The 21,108-nt window shown below is 47.2% G+C and overlaps 2 protein-coding genes across 4 annotated transcripts; both read right to left on the bottom strand.

Annotated features, from left to right (window-relative positions):
- Window positions 1-4,436: 4,436 nt before the first annotated feature.
- On the bottom strand, window positions 4,437-6,055 carry LOC147259620 (uncharacterized). Its single transcript, XM_086205244.1, has 2 exons — window positions 5,601-6,055; window positions 4,437-5,461 (listed from the first exon to the last, which is right to left on the bottom strand). The coding sequence occupies exons 1-2, from the start codon at window positions 5,836-5,838 to the stop codon at window positions 5,250-5,252; spliced, it is 450 nt and encodes a 149-aa protein (XP_086061370.1). The 5' UTR covers window positions 5,839-6,055; the 3' UTR covers window positions 4,437-5,249.
- Window positions 6,056-13,552: 7,497 nt separating this feature from the next.
- Window positions 13,553-17,984, bottom strand: LOC147259619 (uncharacterized). 3 transcript variants are annotated; one of them, XM_086205685.1, is made up of 6 exons: window positions 17,828-17,984; window positions 15,652-16,383; window positions 14,706-14,957; window positions 14,530-14,632; window positions 14,240-14,369; window positions 13,553-14,166 (listed from the first exon to the last, which is right to left on the bottom strand). In XM_086205685.1, the coding sequence occupies exons 2-3, from the start codon at window positions 16,272-16,274 to the stop codon at window positions 14,708-14,710; spliced, it is 873 nt and encodes a 290-aa protein (XP_086061811.1). In that variant the 5' UTR covers window positions 16,275-16,383; window positions 17,828-17,984; the 3' UTR covers window positions 13,553-14,166; window positions 14,240-14,369; window positions 14,530-14,632; window positions 14,706-14,707. The 3 variants fall into 3 exon arrangements, with proteins under 3 accessions (XP_086061811.1, XP_086061812.1, XP_086061810.1); XM_086205686.1 differs by having other exon boundaries at window positions 13,553-13,789; XM_086205684.1 differs by having other exon boundaries at window positions 13,553-14,369.
- Window positions 17,985-21,108: the final 3,124 nt, after the last annotated feature.

Raw genomic sequence — 21,108 nt, 5'->3', positions numbered from 1 at the left:
ACAAGCTACAAGCTAATGCAACAGCTACAAGCTAATGCAACAGCTACTAGCCAGGAGGTGGCAGACAGAAGAATGTTGGCCAAGATGACATCCATCATGAACAGCACCTCCCACCCCCTCCACCACACTGTGGAGACCTGAGCTCCTTCAGCTCCAGACTGCTGCACCCAGAGAGCATTCACATGTCTGTTCATTCACATGTCTGTTCATTCACATGTCTGATCATTTACATGTCTGTTTTTTTTCGGCAATGTGCAATTATTGGTGGGATACAAATTCCTGTATTTCATACTTGATGTAAACATTTTTTCTGTAAATTGCCCAATATAAATGTTAGTATTTATTTATTTTGGTTTTTATTTCATAAATGTTTCTTGCTTCTAATTTATATCATCCTTTCTTCTTATACATGGATACATGGATCAGCGCTGAAGTGATGACTCCATGCTGCAACATTTCCCTACAAGACCATAAGCAGATACCTGGAAGGACAGTTTAGGTGAGGGCAAGTCAGGTTTATTAGTGTGTCACCAAACCCCAACCAAAGTTCTGTCCTGACTCTGTCCAAGTAGAGCAGGTCCAGCACCTCCCTCCTTCAATGAACCTCCACCCAACAATTCTCCATCAGCAGCACATCCTGCAACAGCAGCCACCAGAACCTTCCTTTACCAGCAGGAAGGTGGAGCAGATCCAGGATCAGTGGGGACGGAGAGAGAGCAGGAGAGCAGGACAGAGACAAAGACAGAGAATGGAGGAAGACAGAGAGACAGAAGGAAAGAGAGGGACAGAGATAAAGAGAGAGAGAAGGAGGAGAGACTGATGGACAGAGACAAAGACAAAGAATGGAGGAGGACAGAGAGACAGAAGGAAAGAGAGGGACAGAGATAAAGAGAGAGAGAAAGGAGGAGAGGCTGATGGACAGAGACAAAGACAGAGAATGGAGGAAGACAGAGAGACAGAAGGAGAGAGAGGGACAGAGATAAAGAGAGAGAGAAAGGAAGAGAGACGGATGGACAGAAACAAAGACAGAGAATAGAGGAAGACAGAGAGACAGAAGGAAAGAGAGGGACAGAGATACAGAGAGAGAGAAAGGAGGAGAGACTGATGGACAGAGACAAAGGCAGAGAATGGAGGAAGACAGAGAGACAGAAGGAGAGAGGGACAGAGATAAAGAGAGAGAGAAAGGAGGAGAGACTGATGGACAAAGACAAAGACAGAGAATGGAGGAAGACAGAGAGACAGAAGGAGAGAGGGACAGAGATAAAGAGACAGAGAAAGGAGGAGAGACTGATGGACAGAGACAAAGACAGAGAATGGAGGAAGACAGAGAGACAGAAGGAAAGAGAGGGACAGAGATAAAGAGGGAGAGAAAGGAGGAGAGACTGATGGACAGAGACAAAGACAGAGAATGGAGGAAGACAGAAAGACAGAAGGCAAGAGAGGGACAGAGATAAAGAGAGAGAGAAAGGAGGAGAGACTGATGGACAGACGGGGACGTGAGCAGGTGGAGCTACGGGTGGCAGCTGGAGCCTCTTCAGGTCTGGAGCCTCCTCCAGCAGCACCAGGATCTGGGATGAGGGGAGAAGAAGAGGAGTTAGTAACACGTCTGAGGACAGGAGGAGGAGAGAGAAGCCCAGTGCATCATGGGAGATCCCAGCAGTCTGAGCCTATAGCAGCAGATCTAAGGGCCAGCCTAAGCAGTCCTGACTATAAGCCTGATCAACAAGGAAGGTCTTAAGTCTGCTCTTAAACCTAGAGAGGGGGTCTGGGTCCTGGACTGAAACTGGGAGACGGTTCCACAGGAGGGGAGCCTGATAGCTGAAGGCTCTGGCTCCATTCTACTGTTAGAACTCTAGGAACCAGCAGGAACCCTGCATCCTGGGAGTGAAGGGTTCTAGCTGGATCATAGGGGACTAGGAGCTCTGTCAGGGATGAAGGAGCCTGACTGTTGAGGACTTTGATGGTGGAAGAAGAATTTTAAATTCTGTTCTGAATCTGACAGGGAGCCATGCAGAGAAGCAGTCCAGGAGAGACCTGGTAACCCTTTAATAGGAGGAAGATCTCTGAAACAAAAGGTCTTTGAGAGGATTTTTGCCTCGGGCGCAGAGACGTGGGAACTGGCCGCTGACGGGTTTAGAAACAAACGTGCAAATGAGACATTCTCAGATTGCAGGTGTCGTCATCGTTTGACATTATCAGTTCTGGAAACTTCTTGAGTTTGTGTCTAATTTTAGTAAAAGAAAACAAAGAGGATGTACAGTGTGTGTGTTGTCAGACAACATGATTGTAAGGAACGTGAACTTTTATGAACAGAAAAGTATCAACAGGTTCATGTGATGCAGCAACGGTTGCAGCCAATCATCACACGGGGATGTGGAGCTGCGTGGAAACACTCATCAAAGTGTCATCCTGCTGCGCCGTGACGTGGCGTCTCCTTCCACCTCTTCCCTAAACATTTGGAGTCACCTCAGGACTCCGACAGCATCCATCAAACATGTCTGCCTCTTTGTTCTCCATATATGGATTCATTCAGCAGCTCTGACATCATCATCACGGGCTGCGTGTTTACAGCTGATCACAACATCTTTGACACACACTTCACCACATGAATCACACCGGTAGTCGAAGTGTCCTGGTGTTTATCTGCATGTAAATTATGACCTTTTCACACCTTTAAGTCCAAACCCAGGTTCGTGTTACAGGAAGTGGTTTTGATTCTGACATGATCGTTTCCTTTTGGACGAGATGACCATGTGAGCTACGTGGGCGTGTCGCTCCATCCGACAGTGACTGGTTTTTGGATACCATGAGCACTAAAACCTCAAAATAATTTCTCCTTCTAGAACATCTGGTTTAGCCGTGGTGACCTTGAAGTCATGTGACCCTGGTGTAGCTCCTTCATAGCTAATGTTAGCTTAGCACTGCTAACCGTAGCATTCAGGCTTCATTCATGAAGATGATCTTGATGAACTAAACCTGGAAGATCATCAACTTTTGTTCACCAGAGCTGATTTACTGAGTCAATCATCACAATCACATGGAGCGATCCTATTGGCTGCTGGGGGAGGATCCAGGAGATGACCACTTCCTGTTGCTGGAGGATCCAGGAGATGACCACTTCCTGCTGGTGGAGGATCCAGGAGATGACCACTTTCTGCTGGTGGAGGAACCAGGAGATGACCACTTTCTGTTGGTGGAGGATCCAGGAGATGACCACTTCCTGCTGGTGGAGGATCCAGGAGATGACCACTTCCTGTTGGTGGAGGAACCAGGAGATGACCACTTCCTGTTGGTGGAGGAACCAGGAGATGACCACTTTCTGTTGGTGGAGGAACCAGGAGATGACCACTTCCTGTTGGTGGGGGAACCAGGAGATGACCACTTCCTGTTGGTGGAGGAACCAGGAGATGACCACTTTCTGTTGGTGGAGGAACCAGGAGATGACCACTTCCTGCTGGTGGGGGAACCAGGAGATGACCACTTCCTGCTGGACTACAATCACACCTCATCCCTGACATGATCCACTACCAGTCATTGTGCTAAGCTAACTAGCCTGGAGAAGAGTCTCTTATCCTCTTCTCTAACTTTGGAGATGATGGACAATAAAAGATATTCCCTATAAGTGGGCGTGTCCCTTTCAAAAACAACACCTAATCGTGCACCGCAGTCATGACGTACGTCAAAGACTGAGGAAGATAATAAACACGCTAAAGCCTGAAGGCCGACTTCCATTGCCGTCCTCCAAAATAAAACATTTTGCAAGATAAAAACGGCACGAACACAAAGCTCTGGATGGTTCAAGCCAGTGCTGTTTAACAAAAAGAGACAGAAGAGCTGGAATTCTGGCTGTCGGCCCGTCCCAGAACATGGGGGGGGGGCCACTATTTTCACTTTTCGTTTTTGAAGTAATCAAAAAGTATTCTCATCGCAGGATTTTTGTTTAATCCACTGGATTATGTTATGTCATCTTTTCCCAGGGCCTGGCCGGAGCTCACGGTAATCAGACCCAACCCTGCTACATTTTTATCTCCGATGACTAAAGTCCAGTCAGCTGGAGTTCACATCGCCAGGCGAGTACAGACGCCGCCCCGCCACATATTTGCTCTGGCAGGTCCACACTTGTGCTTGTTTTCTCTGTGTGGGCTGAAGGAGGGATTACCTCGTCTCTGTGAGTCAAAGACCCTCATGACCCAGCACAACATGACACTGTTTCCCTCACCGCCGCAGGAAACACCCTCAAGTCCGCCGGCGATGGGGGCGGGGTCAGAGCAGAGCAGGTCCCACCACACAACGGCACCGTTCACAAGAGGTGAAGAATCATCGACCTCCAAGAACCTGACAACTCCTACACTTGGCGTTCCTTTGTTTGATCAAAGGAATTTAAATGACGACTGGTAAAAGGACTCATTTTATACAAAAATGTTTAATTTGTCAACTCATCAACAGCAGTAGATTCATTTTTACTCATTATTCATAGTAGAGATGAAGACATTTCACTCTCATAACTGATATCTGCTCCACACCAACTTAGTCACTTTTACAACTCACTAACTTTTTAAAAGCTTCGCTGAATTTTCATTATTATTTTAACCACCTAACCCAAACTTCGTCGACATGAAATATTTCTGTATTCTTTCTGTCTCGGATTTTTATTATGCCCAGGACATAATCGCCCTCCTGGATTAATGAAATTGGATTAAAGTGAATTCACATCCTCTCCACCGACGTTCCAGCTGTAAGAGTGACTGAGGGTTCCAACGTGGACGTATCGAACAGCTGTAAATAAACATGGGGGGATAAAAACTACAGTTCTTATTTTAGAAACGTGGTGAAACAAAAGTAATGGAGGAAAATAAGGAAGCACCAGCAGTTCTTGACTCTACTTGTGTAAATGCAGCACCACTGCAGCTGCAACAAATTATAAGGCAATAAATAATGATACTGTACATTTTTAAAATCAATTCATGCCCTGTAAAAACCCGCCTTGGACTATTTTCCAGGAATTGGATGAATTCTCTTGACATTTTTACAGAAATACACGACAGAGGTTGAGGCTTGAACCCAGAATTTTACAGGGATAAATCAGGTTATCATCAGCACATGGGCAGACACAGCTGCTGCTGCGCTTTCACGTCACAATTTGAAAGCCTGTTACCACCACTTTGTCCCTGGGGGGGCGATAGTGAGACACTGCAGCTTGACCCGGCTGCTCGGTGAACATGACATGGATGGAAATCGTATCTCTCCACTTACTGAGCTTTCACTTTCATTTCATGCAGTTTCTTTAAACACAGAATGAGCTGGTGACTCCATCGGGCCTCCACACACTCAGGCTCTGAAGCTCCGCCCACTGCCTGGACCCTCCAGGGCTCCTCCCCCATCCACCCCCATTCTGTGCCCAGGCTCGCCTCACCCTCCTGGGCTTGAGATGCCGTCGTGTCTTCACTCTGACTCTGAAGCTCTGGAGGTTCAGAACAGAGGGGAATTATTTTTCCAAAGTGGACTTTCAAAATCCAGCATTGCGGCCTCATGGCGTGGAGCCACAGCTAAATGTACGTATTGATGTGCAGGTGAATGAATGATCAGATGTTGGAACCCACCTGTGCAGGTGTGCGTCTCTTCTGTGTAGATCTGCAGGAAGACGAGAGCAGAGAGGAGGAGCAGGCAGCGTAGGGCCTGGTCGGGGGCCTCCCTCGGCAGGGGCCTTCTGCTCTGGTGGGCCGGGTACAGGACCCGGCGAGGGCGACGACCCCGGGGAGGAGAGGGGCGGAGGGTCATAGCACAGGTGAGGGTGGTTGTTGTTTCCAGAGCCAGGCGGGGCATTCTGCAGCAGGACATGTCCTCCACCTCCTTTACTGCTCTTCTGCTGCTGACTTCTTCTTCCTTCAGCGCCTCAGTTTGTCGCGAAGCATCTTCTGGTCTCCTCCACGCGTCCTGTCTCGCCTCTGATTTATGTTAAATATAACTTCTATTTTCCACTCTGCTTCTAAATTCAGCACAGAGTCACTTTAAATATCTGCGGAGTAGGTGTGGTCAGCTTGCCTCTGGCCAGGTAAACCACACCCCCCATTTGATTTATTGTTGTTGGGATTCAAATTGATTTTTGGATGCACGCAATCTTGACCCCCCCCCATCCCCTTCCTCCATCTTCATCACTGCTGCATCACCACTCGCTGTGAGATGAGACAAAGACCACATGAAGACGTTTCTGCTGCAGCACAACTGAACACAGGCAACCTGAACATGAATGAATGAATAATCCTGTCACTTCTCCTTCGACCACCTCGTCCTCAGCGTCGTATTCACTGGTGATGTCATTTTAAATCATGATCCCACTCTGATTTATTATTATTATTATTACTATTCAAAGGATCACACGTGTTCCTGATGCCAAAAGAACTTTATCCTCTCTTAAGTTCCTTTATTTCCCATGTTTTGTTGCCTCCTTGCCTCCTTGCCTCCTTGCCTCCTCTCTCCTCGTCTCCTGTTCTCGCCTCCTCTGTCCTCTCCTTGCGTGTGGACTGGTGGTGTTTTCCTCGTCTCTCCTCAGGCTTCAACCACAGAGACTCCCTGAGAAATTTCTGGAATGTTTTTGAGATACTTTGATCAGTTGTGTCTCCCACTGCACGCAAAAGACACACACACACAAACACACACACACACACACACACACGCACACACACACACACACACACACACACACCCTTGTACTTATATCTTTGTGAGGACTTTCACTGAGGTAATACATTCCCTAGCCCCTCCCACTAACCCTAACCATGTCAACTGACTGCCTGACCCTAACCCTAACCTGGACCTGATTCTAACCTTGATCCTAAAACCAATGCTTGACCCTCAAACAGCCCTTTGAAGAAGTGAGGACCGGCTAAAATGTCCTCACTCTTTTGGTTAAATATGTATTGTAGTCATCACTATGTAGCAAGTAACACATACACACACACACACACACAGTGTGTGTTTGAGCTGATGGAGCTATACTCACACTTCCCATCCACCATCATTCATAGGGCTAAGCTAACTAACGAGAAGAGACGTCCACTAAAAGTGGCCGTGCTGCCATGAACTAGTAAGTGTGCATGAGAGGAGTCACTTTGTCACTAAGACTTAGGTATAAAGTATAAATACCACTAAGACTTAGGTATAAAGTATAATACCACTAAGACTTAGGTATAAAGTATAATACCACTAAGACTTAGGTATAAAGTATAATACCACTAAGACTTAGGTATAAAGTATAATACCACTAAGACTTAGGTATAAAGTATAAATACCACTAAGACTTAGGTATAAAGTATAAATACCACTAAGACTTAGGTATAAAGTATAATACCACTAAGACTTAGGTATAAAGTATAATACCACTAAGACTTAGGTATAAAGTATAATACCACTAAGACTTAGGTATAAAGTATAATACCACTAAGACTTAGGTATAAAGTATAAATACCACTAAGACTTAGGTATAAAGTATAATACCACTAAGACTTAGGTATAAAGTATAATACCACTAAGACTTAGGTATAAAGTATAATACCACTAAGACTTAGGTATAAAGTATAAATACCACTAAGACTTAGGTATAAAGTATAAATACCACTAAGACTTAGGTATAAAGTATAAATACCACTAAGACTTAGGTATAAAGTATAATACCACTAAGACTTAGGTATAAAGTATAATACCACTAAGACTTAGGTATAAAGTATAATACCACTAAGACTTAGGTATAAAGTATAAATACCACTAAGACTTAGGTATAAAGTATAAATACCACTAAGACTTAGGTATAAAGTATAATACCACTAAGACTTAGGTATAAAGTATAAATACCACTAAGACTTAGGTATAAAGTATAATACCACTAAGACTTAGGTATAAAGTATAATACCACTAAGACTTAGGTATAAAGTATAATACCACTAAGACTTAGGTATAAAGTATAAATACCACTAAGACTTAGGTATAAAGTATAAATACCACTAAGACTTAGGTATAAAGTATAATACCACTAAGACTTAGGTATAAAGTATAATACCACTAAGACTTAGGTATAAAGTATAAATACCACTAAGACTTAGGTATAAAGTATAATACCACTAAGACTTAGGTATAAAGTATAAATACCACTAAGACTTAGGTATAAAGTATAATACCACTAAGACTTAGGTATAAAGTATAATACCACTAAGACTTAGGTATAAAGTATAAATACCACTAAGACTTAGTGGTATAAAGTATAAATACCACTAAGACTTAGGTATAAAGTATAAATACCACATGGCTGCTCATGTGAGTTCACCTCCACAGAATCAGCAGTTCTGTAGGTGTTGAGTGTCGATCCCTCCGACGTTCTCTGAGGTCACTCGCGTTCAGGTGACTGACAGGTGCCTACAGTTGCAGCATCACCAGCTGCTGCAGGCAGGAGGCTTCAGGTACCAACATTCCATTCACCGCTGTCAGGACTCACTCTGACTCCTCAACCTCAACACCTTTACCTGCTCAGGTGAGTCCAGCCAGTGCAGCTCCATTAGAACATTCAACTGGACTAATGTTGTCCTCCACCTAGTCATCATCCTCCAGGACACTAGAAGGCGCTATGTCCCCTTGCTACATGTTGCAGTCAGACTTTCTTCCAGATCACCTTTTATTCATCGCAAACCAAATCAGGTTCATCCACAGCCTCGCTGGCTAACAGCAGACTTTAATTCAGACTAACAAAAACAGGTTTAGTTTGTTTCTTTGCCCAGAAATACGAGGTTTTGACAGCAGATTTATCCACCGTGATGACAACCGTACTCTCCACCTGGTCTTCTTTGTGGATGCTAACATTCCCCTCTCTACAAAAATAACCTACTCTGAGCTAGCTAGCTGTTAGCATCCTACACACTGAAATGGCTAGCTATGGATTGTGGAACACAGCCGGTCTGTTGGGTTATTTCATTGAAGAGTGAACAATATTTTGCCGAAACACCGTCATTGGAACCTGGACTTAGCACTGCCCACAACAATGATGATTGGCTCACAGAAATAAAAACAAGTCAGACCTCACGTTAGCAGTCTCCGCTAACCCCAACGTCACATCTGAACTTGTGGCTGCCTTCAGAGGCTTCATTGACGTGGGCATGTTGTCGACAGGAAGTCATTCTTGTCCTAAAAGATGCTTAAAATATAGAGAAACAGCAGTACGACAGCAGAATTCCTTCAATCTTCTCTGGAAGGGAATATTTGCAGAATCTCGTTCCCGAGGGTCGAATACAAACAAGCCAGGAAACAAAGGCAAATCTGGCAGAGACGAGTTTGGAGAGCTGCTGGACAAGCAGAATCTCAGCCGACTCGGGGGATTCTGAGTGATGATTCGAAGGGTTCCCCTTCCAGGAGGCGGCCCTAGCGCTCTGGATGTGGATGGAAAGGAGGACGGTTCACGTGAGGACCAGCTGACAGCAAGACAGCAGCCTGAAACTGTTCTAACAAGTTTCCTGTTTGTTTCGAAACGTAGCCGTGATCCAAGCAGCCAGGAAACAGCAGCACGCTGACAGCATGACTCAAGTTTATAGCCCAACAGAGAGAGATGCCGGAGTTTGAAGCTGTTCAGTGTGAATAATATCACAGGTGTAATTAGAGACTGCCATGGCAACCAAGAAACAAACAGCGGACAAATTTGTAAGGAGCAGGTGAACAGCAGAATGAAGGGAGATATTTGGACTGGTGCCTGTCGGCTGTTTGTCCCGGTTCTGTTGATAAGTTGCTGGAGTTACAGGCTCTTCTTTTTATCTTGGCGCCGACCAAGTAATGAGTGTGAAACAGGACCCTGCAGTCCAGGCGTAATCCCAATCTGAGACACGGAGCCCTGTCAGGTGATTGAAAAAGAAGCAGATTATTGGAAATGTGCACAATGGGCTTTAGGAATGAGGAGTTTGTAGTCCAGCAGGAAGTGACCATGCCAGGGTTGGGGTGTGTTTGTAGTCCAGCAGGAAGTGACCATGCCAGGGTTGGGGTGTGTTTGTAGTCCAGCAGGAAGTGACCATGCCAGGGTTGGGGTGTGTTTGTAGTCCAGCAGGAAGTGACCATGCCAGGGTTGGGGTGTGTTTGTAGTCCAGCAGGAAGTGACCATGCCAGGGTTGGGGTGTGTTTGTAGTCCAGCAGGAAGTGACCATGCCAGGGTTGGGGTGTGTTTGTAGTCCAGCAGGAAGTGACCATGCCAGGGTTGGGGTGTGTTTGTAGTCCAACAGGAAGTGGTCATGTCAGGGATGAGGTGTGTTTGTAGTCCAGCAGGAAGTGGTCATGTCAGGGATGAGGCGTGTTTGTAGTCCAAGAGGAAGTGGTCATGTCAGGGATGAGGTGTGTTTGTAGTCCAAGAGGAAGTGGTCATGTCAGGGATGAGGTGTGTTTGTAGTCCAGCAGGAAGTGGTCATGTCAGGGATGAGGCGTGTTTGTAGTCCAGCAGGAAGTGGTCATGTCAGGGGTGAGGTGTGTTTGTAGTCCAAGCCAGAAATGTTGTAGTTAATTTTGTTTCATCTCCAGTCCAAGTGTTAGTGGATCCCTGGTCATGGAGACCTGGGTTCTACCCGACGACCTGGAGAGTTTATAAACGGATGTTTCCTGACAGTTTAGATGCTGTTAGCATTAGCTTTAGCTTCAAGATGAACATACGTGGCTGGTTCTTCCTGCATTCTGGAGTCATTAAGAGGAGATGCAGGAGGGAGAAACATCTTTGTGAGGTCAAGACTCCAGTTAGTGAGAACAAAGAAATTCAATATTTGGGTGAAACATGGATACAATGGTTGTCCCTCCTGCAGGGGGGGGTCCACGGTTCTCTCGTCTTTGGGTCTCTTCACTGTTCTAACTGCATAATGGTGTAATGGTCTAATCAAATTATATTCAAGAGAAATCAAATTAAAGGGTTCTGCTCCAGAACTTTCCAGTTTTGCTTAAACAGAAATTGTGGTGAGACAAAAAATTTTGTGGGACTGCCCCCCCGCTCTGCTCCTCCCACTCAGGTGTAGTTCTTTCCTGTTCAGGAGACATATTATCTCACATTCCGTGCAAAGACCAAATTACGTGTACTTCAAGGTCTTCTTCCTCTGCGGCTAAACTCGGGTGGTTCAATGTGGAGGATGCACAGCAGCCAAGAACAGCAGACAGAAACACACCTACAGCTCAGGTACCGTCTGCCGGCCCCAGGCAGAATATTCGTGGGGGTGCAGGTAGCGTGCAGGACACACAATAACCTCAGCTATGAAAATAACTTACTGTACCTGGAGGTGTCACACAGGTGTGTTCAGGGGTTAGTGAACTGACAGCTTCTGCGTGTCTGACAAACATTTGCAGCAGAAGCAGCAGTTCAGGGGCTGCACCAGCTCAGTCTCACCTGAACAGGTGAGACTGCCACACCGATGAGTAGATCCCAGTCTGCATTAAACGCCTGCACTGAGACGGGCGCCACCACCGAACGCAGTAATTACAGGAACAGTGTGAGGGAACACCTGTCTGCAGGTATTAGTGGAGTCGCAGCTCAGGTGGGAGAAGAATGGAACCTTTCACACCAACTCAGGGGAGCTGAATCATGGAAACTGTTCAATAAGAGAGAGGGATGAGCTCAGACACTCCTCCTCCTCAGAGGTGCAGGACTACGGGAGAGGACCAGGGTCAAGGACGTCCTGGTGCAGGTGCTGAGGCGATCCTGTCAAATCACGGAATTTATCCCTGATGAATGTGAGCTTGCATTTTTTGTAACGCAGCCAGGTCTGTTTTTTCAGTTGTGAGAGAGAGAGTGAGAGAGAGAGAATGTGTTACAACACCTGCTATGACCAGTGTGTGACAGTGTGGGCGTGTGTGTGAATGACAGCAGCTGTAGGCATGCCTACACAGCTCATTGTTTCCATGGAGACAATCAACCGCTTGAATTTGTCCAAAGCGACGTACAACACAAGCAAGAATTTAGACCTGTCACAATCTGACTCCTGCTAAGTGTGAAGGGACAAAAAGGCCACCCCAGCTTGAAAGTTCCTGCTGGACCGCACAACATCCTTGACGAGCTCAGGCGTCTCCTGCAGACTTATTTACTGGCGTTCTTACCCCGCGGGTCTCGCCAAGACCTGATCTCATGTCCCTGACCTGGAGACGAGGAACCCGGGCACCCCACTAGGATGTCTTCTTCAGGACTCCTCCAGCCTTGTCATGTCCCTGCTGTGATGTTTGAAGCAGGTCAGAGGTCACTGACTCCACGGTTGTTATATAAGAGACAAACATGATCAGTTTGAATTCTCAGGGTCTGCAGAGCCAGGCGCCGTTCCCAGAACACAGGAGGGGTGAGTTCACTGAGCTCGTTCACACGTTCAGAAGTGGGACAGAACAGGCTGCAAATAAAAGCTGGAGCTGAGATGAGCAGCAGAGACGCTCGTCGAGCCCTCCTGCCACTCTAAACCCAACGGTGGCGACAGGTCAGGATTCCATCATAGTCCCTGTGGTCAGGGAGGCTCAGCCAGCGCCGCCGTTCCTTTAAGAGGCACCTGAGACCACATCGACCCAGCAGCCCTGAGGGGCCGGAGCCCCCAGAGCCCCCCCAGCTCCAGGAAACAGAGCTGATCCTCATCAAACTACAGAAGAGCTGATCTCTGCTGAGGTCACGTACTCCAACACTCAGTTGATGCTCCGCCCCTCCTGCAGATGTGTAGTACTACAGTTTTTACTGTCCCACTTGTGTACTAAGAACAGTTTTTACTGCCAACTGTCCTGCTTGATGTTACAAACATGTTTTGCTGAGATTTCCTCCACATTCAAGACCGCAGAACAGAAAACGACAGATGAGTCGCTCATCAATCTGAGCCTAAAGGGTTAAACCACAGAGAGCTGGAGCTCCAGCTCCGATTCACACACGTGCAGCACGCCGCTCCTGCACTGACGATCGCGAGTGATCAAATCACTGAAGTGCATCACTGAAGCAGGCAGGTGATCCCAGTCAGTCCTCACCCACGTCCTGGGATTCATTTCTGAGGAAGCTTTGACCTTCTGACCCCAACAGAGGATGTGAATTAGGAAAAAAAGTGTTGAAAATCCACGTGACTGGACATTCCAGGCTTCTTCAACTTCCTCTTTCACTAAAGGAGGAAAGCGTAACTCACCTCACAGCAACAGTCACTAAGAAGCTTTGAGTGGAAGCAGGCGTTCCTCATTTTAATGACCAGTTCTTTCACATTCCTGAACATTTAATACCACAGCGCCCCCTGCTGGATGCAATGTGAGCAGACAACTCAACCAATAACTTACCAAGAAGGTCATAATAAAGTTTTATAGGATGTGACGAAGCTTCAGGTTTAAAGTTCTGATGTTGAAGTCCAACAAGTCTTAAAAAAATAAAGCTGGAACCCTTGGCGTCTGAGGAGGGGGAAGCTCCCACAGGTGAACTGCGATTTCCCAGTATGGAGAAAAAAAAAAATTTAACCAGACTGTAAAGTTAAAGCATTTTTTAAGCCCCCCCCCAAAAACGAGAACAAACCAAATGAAATCTGAGCTTCAGAAATGAAGGCGAAAGAAGTCAAAAAGGAAATTTATTCAAGTTCAACATGAAGCAAACATGGTGAGTTACTAAAACACTTAAATACATAAAATTATTTATTTTACATTGCAGAGTAAAAAAAAAGGTGCAAGTCTAAAACACAAAATAAAGACAACGATATACAGGCCAGAGATGAACAGGGTTAAAACGCCGCCTTAAAACTGCCAAATTTATCCATGGGTTCAAAGTCTCGCCGTCATTCGCCGCCGATTTAGTCTGACAGAGGGGAAGTAAAGCCTGATGAGTATTTGTAGCCCCTCCCCTGACAGCCATGTCCTGAGTGACTGGCAGTTACAACACCAACACTACAGATGTCAGGCTCCCCATCTGAGACACTAGATGGAGGGCCAATAATCCTGTCTTCTCATTGGTCGAATCAGCTGATTTGCTCGTGATGCCGCTGACAGGCCGAATGTCGGTAACGTCACTAACGCCAACATTTCAGGATTAAGATCTAGGTCCTGAGCAGCAGACGGCATCCACGTACAACCACTGATATTGGTGGTGGCGCTGGCACTCCAGCAGCTCTTCGTGTCAACACGTCTTTAAAACAGTTCAGTAAAGTTGCCTGTACCGGGGAGCTAGAGCGCCCTCTGCTGGATGGGATTATGATTTCAGCATTGTGTTCTGTTGAAAACAAATCTTGATGAATCAGTAATAACTGACCGAGGCAGAGAGGAGAATAATGACGTTCTGGAAGGTAGAGGAATGTTCCATTGCAGCCACCGTGCTCATAATGACCTGGGGTAACCGCCCCTAAACGCCGGCGCCAACATGAGGTCTTTATAAACAGAACCTAACAAGAAAACATGGTTGGACTTAAGAGCATTAAATGCTGCTCAGTGACATTGTCACTGTCAGATAAGCTGAAGAATCTGACTTGTTGGCACACTCGTGCAGCAGGGGTCAAGAGGTCAAACAGGAAACTGACAAAGCTTTGGTCTCCAGTTTCTCACCTGGCTGCTGTTCTGTTGTGCAGGAGTTCTCTGGTTCTTCTACATTTGGATGTCCACCTGCTAAGTTTGTAACACCAGGAGGTTGTGAATCTCCAGTTGCAGCCTGGAACGATGAATCAGAGGTCAAACCCCGTCACATTGTTTACAGGACGGCGGCGGGCTGTGACACTACTCACGGTCAGTTCTCGTCTTTATGGAAGATGAGGAGGAAGATGACGATGCCCGTCAGTAGCACCATCATCATCACCACCGACGTCAGGAGGAAGGCTCGACATGCTGGCTGGCCTGTCAGTCTGAACAGAGCTCCACCCACACCGGCAGCCCTGCCCCTGACAGGAGGGCTGGGAAGCCCAACATCCAGAGAGCGGTTCACTGACCGCCAAGATGTCAGTGACCTCCGACCCCACCGCCACCCAGCTTCAGATGACCTGGTATTTAGATTAAAATCAAGCCGAGGATTCTATGCTTCATCTCATGAAGGTGTTATCCCTGATGAAACATTCCGCCATGACTACGTTTGCCTATAAACTGAGGAGGAAACGCCACAATGGTTCCACGTGAACCCAGAAACACAAATCAACCACAATCAACCAGTTCTGACTGAGTGAGTCCGTCAGAACCCTCCCAGTCTGGTCATTCCTATTTGTAGCATCATTGAGTCCATGAAAGGACAGTGGAAGTCCATCAGGCCATCATTTGCCAGGTGTGACTGAGGCTTAAACTGAGCGATGCTAACTCTTCCCTCCCACTCCCAGTCATTGTGCTAAGCTAACGAGAGGTCAGCTGGTCTTGACTTGTTCTACGGGGCTTCACGGTGTGTCTGGTCTTTGATAACTGGAGGTGCGTCATCCTCCAGTTGTCAAAGACTTCAACTTGGATTTAGACAACAGTTGACTTGACAAGTGAAACAGAAGCTGAAAACTTGTGTGTAAGAACTGAAGACGGGTGAATTTCTGACATCTCATGTGAACTGAAACATGGAGGCCAACAGGTGTGAGAATTGGTTCAAACATCTCAACCGGCTCCCTGAGACCGGAGTTTCCTCAGGTGTAAAGGTTGATGAAGCAGACCAAGTCCTCCAGGGGACTTGAGATCAAGCTCGCTCTGAAGAATCCAACTGACCTTTTGACCTGCAGCTTCCCTTTGCTGCGGTGGAAGCGGATGCTGTAGACTCTCTGCATGGCGGCCGGCAGGTAGGACAGCACGTGCGGGTCGGTGGCCAGCTTGGGCAGGCCGAGGGCGGGCAGTGGTGTGAGGCTGCGGCACAGTGGGCACAGGACGGCCTTTGGGTCGGCGGACTTGACGTTGATGCGGGCCAGGCACTCCAGACAGAAGGTGTGTCTGCACTGGAGCATCTTGGGACAGTTGAAGATGTTGTTGAACTGGCTGAAGCAGATGGAACACTCCAGGTCAGGGCAGGTGTCCTCAGAGCACTGAGACGGGAGAGGGGACAGTCGTGGGTCAGGGGAAGGGATGATGACGAAGACCTGGCAGGATGGAGAAGTGGCGAGGGCGGGTGAGGGGGTCACTGTGGGTGCAGGCAGAGGGTGAACCGGAGGCCTGCAGCCTGAACCTGGAGACCAGACCCCACCTCCATGGTGTGAGGTGGGCTGATAATGAGGGGAGAGATACTGTAGCTCCGTGTGGGTGATGGGCGGAGACGGATGATGGGATCGTACGAAGGGCTCTGGGGCGGAGCCAGGCTCTGTGAGAGAGTCCAGGTTTATGTTGGTGTAAAGGTTCATGGCTGTCGGAGCGGAGGAGAACGCGGAGGCTTCAGTGGACAACAGACATTGAGGACGGGGGGGGGGGTGATGAGGTGATGAAGAGGCTCCCGTGCTGCGTCAGAATAATCTAGGACAGAAATCATCCAATCAACAGAAGTTTCTGTTTAGAAGTGTAATCCAGAAGTAGCTCAATCATCTACACACTGAGATGGACCAAAGTGGACTTGAACACTTCTGCTTGGTCGCTGCTGCGGACAAATCGGCTGGATGAAGAAGAAGAACTGGATTTTACCTGGAGAATTTGCAAAGAAATGTTTGTGGACAGTTTAGCTGTCTGGCTCCATGAGCATCAAGCTAAACATACGTGGCCGGTTCTTCCTGCATTCTGGATTCACCAAGAAGCCACGCAGGAGGGAAACATCTTAGTGAGTTCCAACTCCGATTAGGGAGTACTTGGAATGTAAATACACTTTCAGGACAAAGCCTCACTTTACTGCCTGACTCTCAGAAGTCCGATAATTCATCGAAGATGAAAATGTGCTTCGTGGCTGATCTATCATGGCGGATAGACAACAGAAGTAACAACCAATAACAGGACGAGCTTTCCTCCCGTGTCAGAAGGGTTTATCTACAAGTTCTTATCCCAAAACGTGAAGTCAAACGGGAACTTTAAATGACTGGTTGTTTTTTTTAGTGGGTTGATCGTTGAATACATTAACTAGTCAAGTATCCTCCTGTAGTACTCCTGCCCAACACAAGCTGCTACAGGTTACATGACCAACACAGCCTGGTTAAAACCCTCCAGCTGCTGGTCTACTGACAAGAGACCAGATCTCTCCTGGACTGGCTTCTCTGCACTGGATCCCCTCAGATCCACAATAGGATTCTAGATTCTTCCTCTAACATCAAAATCCTCAACAATCAGGAACCTTCATACCTGAGCACTCATAGTTCCCTATGACCCAGCTAGAAACCTTCACTCCCAGGATGCTGCTGGGCTCCTGCTGGTTCCTGGAGGCACCAAGACTACAATGGAGGCAGAGCCTCCAGTTATCAGGCTCCTCCCCTGTGGAACCATCCCCCTGTCCGGGGCCAGGACTCCGACCCTGCTCTACATTTAAGAATTAACTCTGCGTGGAAAGTATTTATGACAGCGAGGCTAAATATGATAAATAGTTTCTCAGACGAGATTTGGTATCGAAAACCTCTTGAACAAAGCCCATTGGGTTCTCAGGTCCACCAAACCATGCGGCCATCAAAATCTGACAGAAAAATCAAGTTCAATCTGTCATGCCGTAGGAACATCAACTGCCAACTACAGCATTTCAGACGTGGATGAATACAAGGAACACAATCGGCCTTTCAGTTCTACAAACTGCCCCGTGTATACATGACAGCAGCCTAAGCGAGGAGGGAAAGAACTGGGTTCCGTACCATAGCCTTTCAGCGTTCCTTTATTAGGGATCGTTCAAGCTGACCCTCCCAACCCATCAAAGGGGGAAGATAAAGTACTGCTGCGTCTACACACCAAATGATTAATTATGGAGGAAGTTTGGTGCAGACGCACTTACCAGCTGCAACCACGCAGACCCTCCTGGTTCAGCTCCAACTGTCCCAGTTTGTGGTCGTCTGTGCCGATGACTCGACATCCGGTGCTGCGACCAGGAAGGAGGAAGCAGGTTCGTCACATAAATCAGCACAGGTGAGTCCTCAGGTGGACGCAGCTGAACTCAGTGATGCTGATTACAGCTGCACACTGTTGCTGTCCTCTGCTGGTGAAACCAAGCATCCAGGAGAAACAGTTTTTATGAACCAGGATAACGTGTTCAGACAAGTCTTGACTGTAAGTCTGAATTAAATGAACACGTGTTCACGTATGTGTATGTGTACATACATATACACATATATGAAACAACATCGGAATTCTGTGTTCAACCCCAAACACCCCAAGCCTTCTCAGAGGGCGTAGACGCTGATTTATCCTCGAGCAAATGCTTGTGTGACTTGACCTGGCCGATCTGGGCGATGTGGACCAGAACTGGCGTGTGGTCTCCTAGCTGTCCCTGTATGTTGACCTCAGCTTATCCACCATCAGTTTTTCAAAACGCTTGGCTACACAAGGGGTTCCTGCTACTGGTCTAGGGTCAGTATACTCTGGGCAGAGGAGTGATAACTGCCTTTCCCAAAGAGACGGCACTGTGTGTGTGTGTGTGTCCAATGACCTTTTGAAGGAAGGGGCACAGGCTGCTGTCAGCTCCTCTCCAAGGGTCTTCACAATGAAAGCAGCCTTACCAGTTTAGTTTTTAAATCCCTTTGTAACTTCTATGGGGTCTTTGACAACAGCTAATAACTTCATTACATTCTGAAGTGAAGTCCTGGTTGTCGCACCTAATGAACAAGTTGTTGAAGTTATCAGCCATAGCCTTGTCATCCAGTGAGCGTGGTGGTTTTCTGGTGGGGGTCTCACCCGTGATGGATCTGATGATGTCCCACATTTTCCTCATATTTTTGCACTGAAGTCCTTCTCAATGGATTTCTTATAATGTCTCTTTGCCGTGCTGAGCTCAGCCTGGCTCTACGCTGGGGCAGGAGGGGGCACTGCCCCCTCAAATGAAAATTTAAGAATTTGAGATGTTTGTTAAATAGGTTACCCACAAAATGTACCTGTTAAAAATGAACGCAATTAATCGCACTTGTGACATCCGCCGAAAAAGACAAGTTTGGCATTTCCTCACCTCTCTCCCTCTGTGTGTGTGCATCCGTGTAGTTTCACATGCTTTTCTCCGCGAACCCCCCCACCCTGTCAGGAAATGGCCACTCACTCTTAGTATGCAATGACCCGATGATGTCGTAGCCTCACGCTGGAGTCAGAGTTCAGACCCCAGGAAAGAACTCAACCAAGTGGAGTTTGACAGTAAGACTTTGAGGAAGCAGCAAAACAGCGTCTTCTTAGAAATCTGTTGTCATGAGATCATCAATAAAAACAAAATTAGATATAAAATACATTTAAATACATTTTGTTAGGCCAGCTGGGGTACTGCTCTTCTCCCACTGTGTGCCTGTGGGAGTGGAGACGAGGCAGAGCAGAGGTGGCTGCTCAGGGCCGACTGAGGGAGAAGGACTTGTGTCTGTTGGACCCTGACCTTTGTAGCCAAGGGCAACGGCAGATTGTTGATGCAGAGAAACACAGGAGAGGGGAGTGGAGACAGAGAGGGTTTCCTTTTGACATCGTCAGGTTGCTGTTGGATGTCCGTACAGCCTGTTGTGTTGTTTGCTGTGCTGTTGAGTTGATTCCTTTTCCCAGACGGCCTCTGAGTTTTGTAAACATCGGATGTGGTGAAAAGTCTTACTGTTGGTTTAAAATTTTGAGATTTAGACTCATTCAGTTGTGTTATGGCATTGATTGTTCAAGTCTGGATGAGGGAATTTTTATGCATTTTATGTTTGTTTTCCCCACCTTGTCGTGGTCAGAGGGTTTGCTCCTAGTGACACACCAGTCGGACAGGTCCAAGGGTAGAGGCCTGGTCCTCCAGGTGGGGGTTGGACACAGGGCGCAGAGAAAACACTGTTACAGGCAAAGAAGTGCCCCCCAAAAGTGTGTGTTACCCCCCCCCCCCAAAAAAAAAATGCTGGAGCATTATGTGCACCCATGATGCCCCCTAATTTTGCTGCGCGCCCCCTCATGTCTGTCTAAAACCGGCCCTGTCTGAGACGCTCCTCTCACTGCCAGCTTGATCTCCAAATACAAGCCGCATTTAGCGCTGCAGAGAAACTGGAAGGTGTGGCTTTTGGGTGAATTCTAGTGTAAATCTGGGGGGGGGGGGGGGGGTAGATATGAGTTCTCAGTAGATACAACAGCCTGCTCCTTCTCAATTAGAACAGAGACTTTCTGGAAATATCTCTAAGGGGGACGTTTTCTTGAAGTGTTGGAAGAATTTTCATTTGAGCTACAGAGATTGGGAGTGTTTGAAATGTTTCCATAAAATGACTAAAACATTCTCCTAAAGTCACGTACGCAGAAAATTAAAGAATGTTTGGAGAACATCCTTCACCTTTAGGGAACATTTACAGCTTCCAGTGCCACCCTCTTCTACAGGCACCTGTAAACTCATTCACACACGTAGCCTTTGCCAGGAATGTTCTCTTTCCCTGCAGGAGTGAATGAGCGGGCAGCACTGTCGCCTCACAGCTGGAAGGTTCCATGTTCGAGCCCCAGCTGGAGCACGGGGTCTTTCTGGGTGAGTCTCCATGTTCTCCCTGTTCCTGCTGGGTTCTCTCTGGTACTCCAGCTTCCTCCACAGTCCAAAGACATCAAGAGGGACCAGGTTAATCCAGACTCTAAATTGACCGTAGGCGTGGCTGGGAGAGCCAATGGTTGTCTGTCTCTATGTGCTGGCCCTGCCATGGACTGGTGACCTGTCCACGGGGAAGGCTGCTGGGATAGGCTCCACCCCCACCACCCTCAACAGGAGAAGAGGGAGAACATGGAGGGATGGATGGATGGAGTTAATGAGTGAACAGGTGCAAGACAAGAGTCTTCTGTTATGTAGCTGCATGTGTGAACAGTGGAAGTCCTTGAAAGCACCAGGAATGTACAACAATCTAGTGTCCATCTGTTGCAGCGCCACCTACTGGACAGACCTGCAACCACCTCAAGAAGAATGATGTTAAATATTTGACCTGTCACTCAATCAACTTTTTGCAGCCAAATATATCTTTTGGGTACATGGGGGGGGGGGGGCGCAGTTCTTTTAGGCTACTGGGTATTTATTTAAAAAAAAAGCGAAGCAAGAACAACATCACCATAAATCTGAGAAATTGCATTTGTTTTGTTCATTGCAATGATGGGAAC

The sequence above is a fragment of the Aulostomus chinensis genome, chromosome 6 (assembly GCF_037954235.1).
Source record: "Aulostomus chinensis isolate RoL2024-O1b breed Wild chromosome 6, RoL_Achi_v1.0, whole genome shotgun sequence".
Taxonomy (NCBI): Eukaryota; Metazoa; Chordata; class Actinopteri; order Syngnathiformes; family Aulostomidae; genus Aulostomus; species Aulostomus chinensis.
Note: the sequence above shows the minus strand (reverse complement) of the source record. Positions and strands in the feature narration are given on the sequence as shown.

Excerpts from the sequence above, each read along its gene's own strand:
- LOC147259619 (XM_086205684.1), bottom strand. The coding sequence starts at position 16,274 with ATGAACCTTTACACCAACATAAACCTGGACTCTCTCACAGAGCCTGGC. Across the intron at positions 14,958-15,651 it reads GGGAAGCTGCAGGTCAAAAG|GTCATCTGAAGCTGGGTGGC; the intron begins GTCAGTTGGATT and ends TCTAAATACCAG.
- LOC147259620 (XM_086205244.1), bottom strand. The coding sequence starts at position 5,838 with ATGTCCTGCTGCAGAATGCCCCGCCTGGCTCTGGAAACAACAACCACC. Across the intron at positions 5,462-5,600 it reads AGAGACGCACACCTGCACAG|AGCTTCAGAGTCAGAGTGAA; the intron begins GTGGGTTCCAAC and ends CTGAACCTCCAG.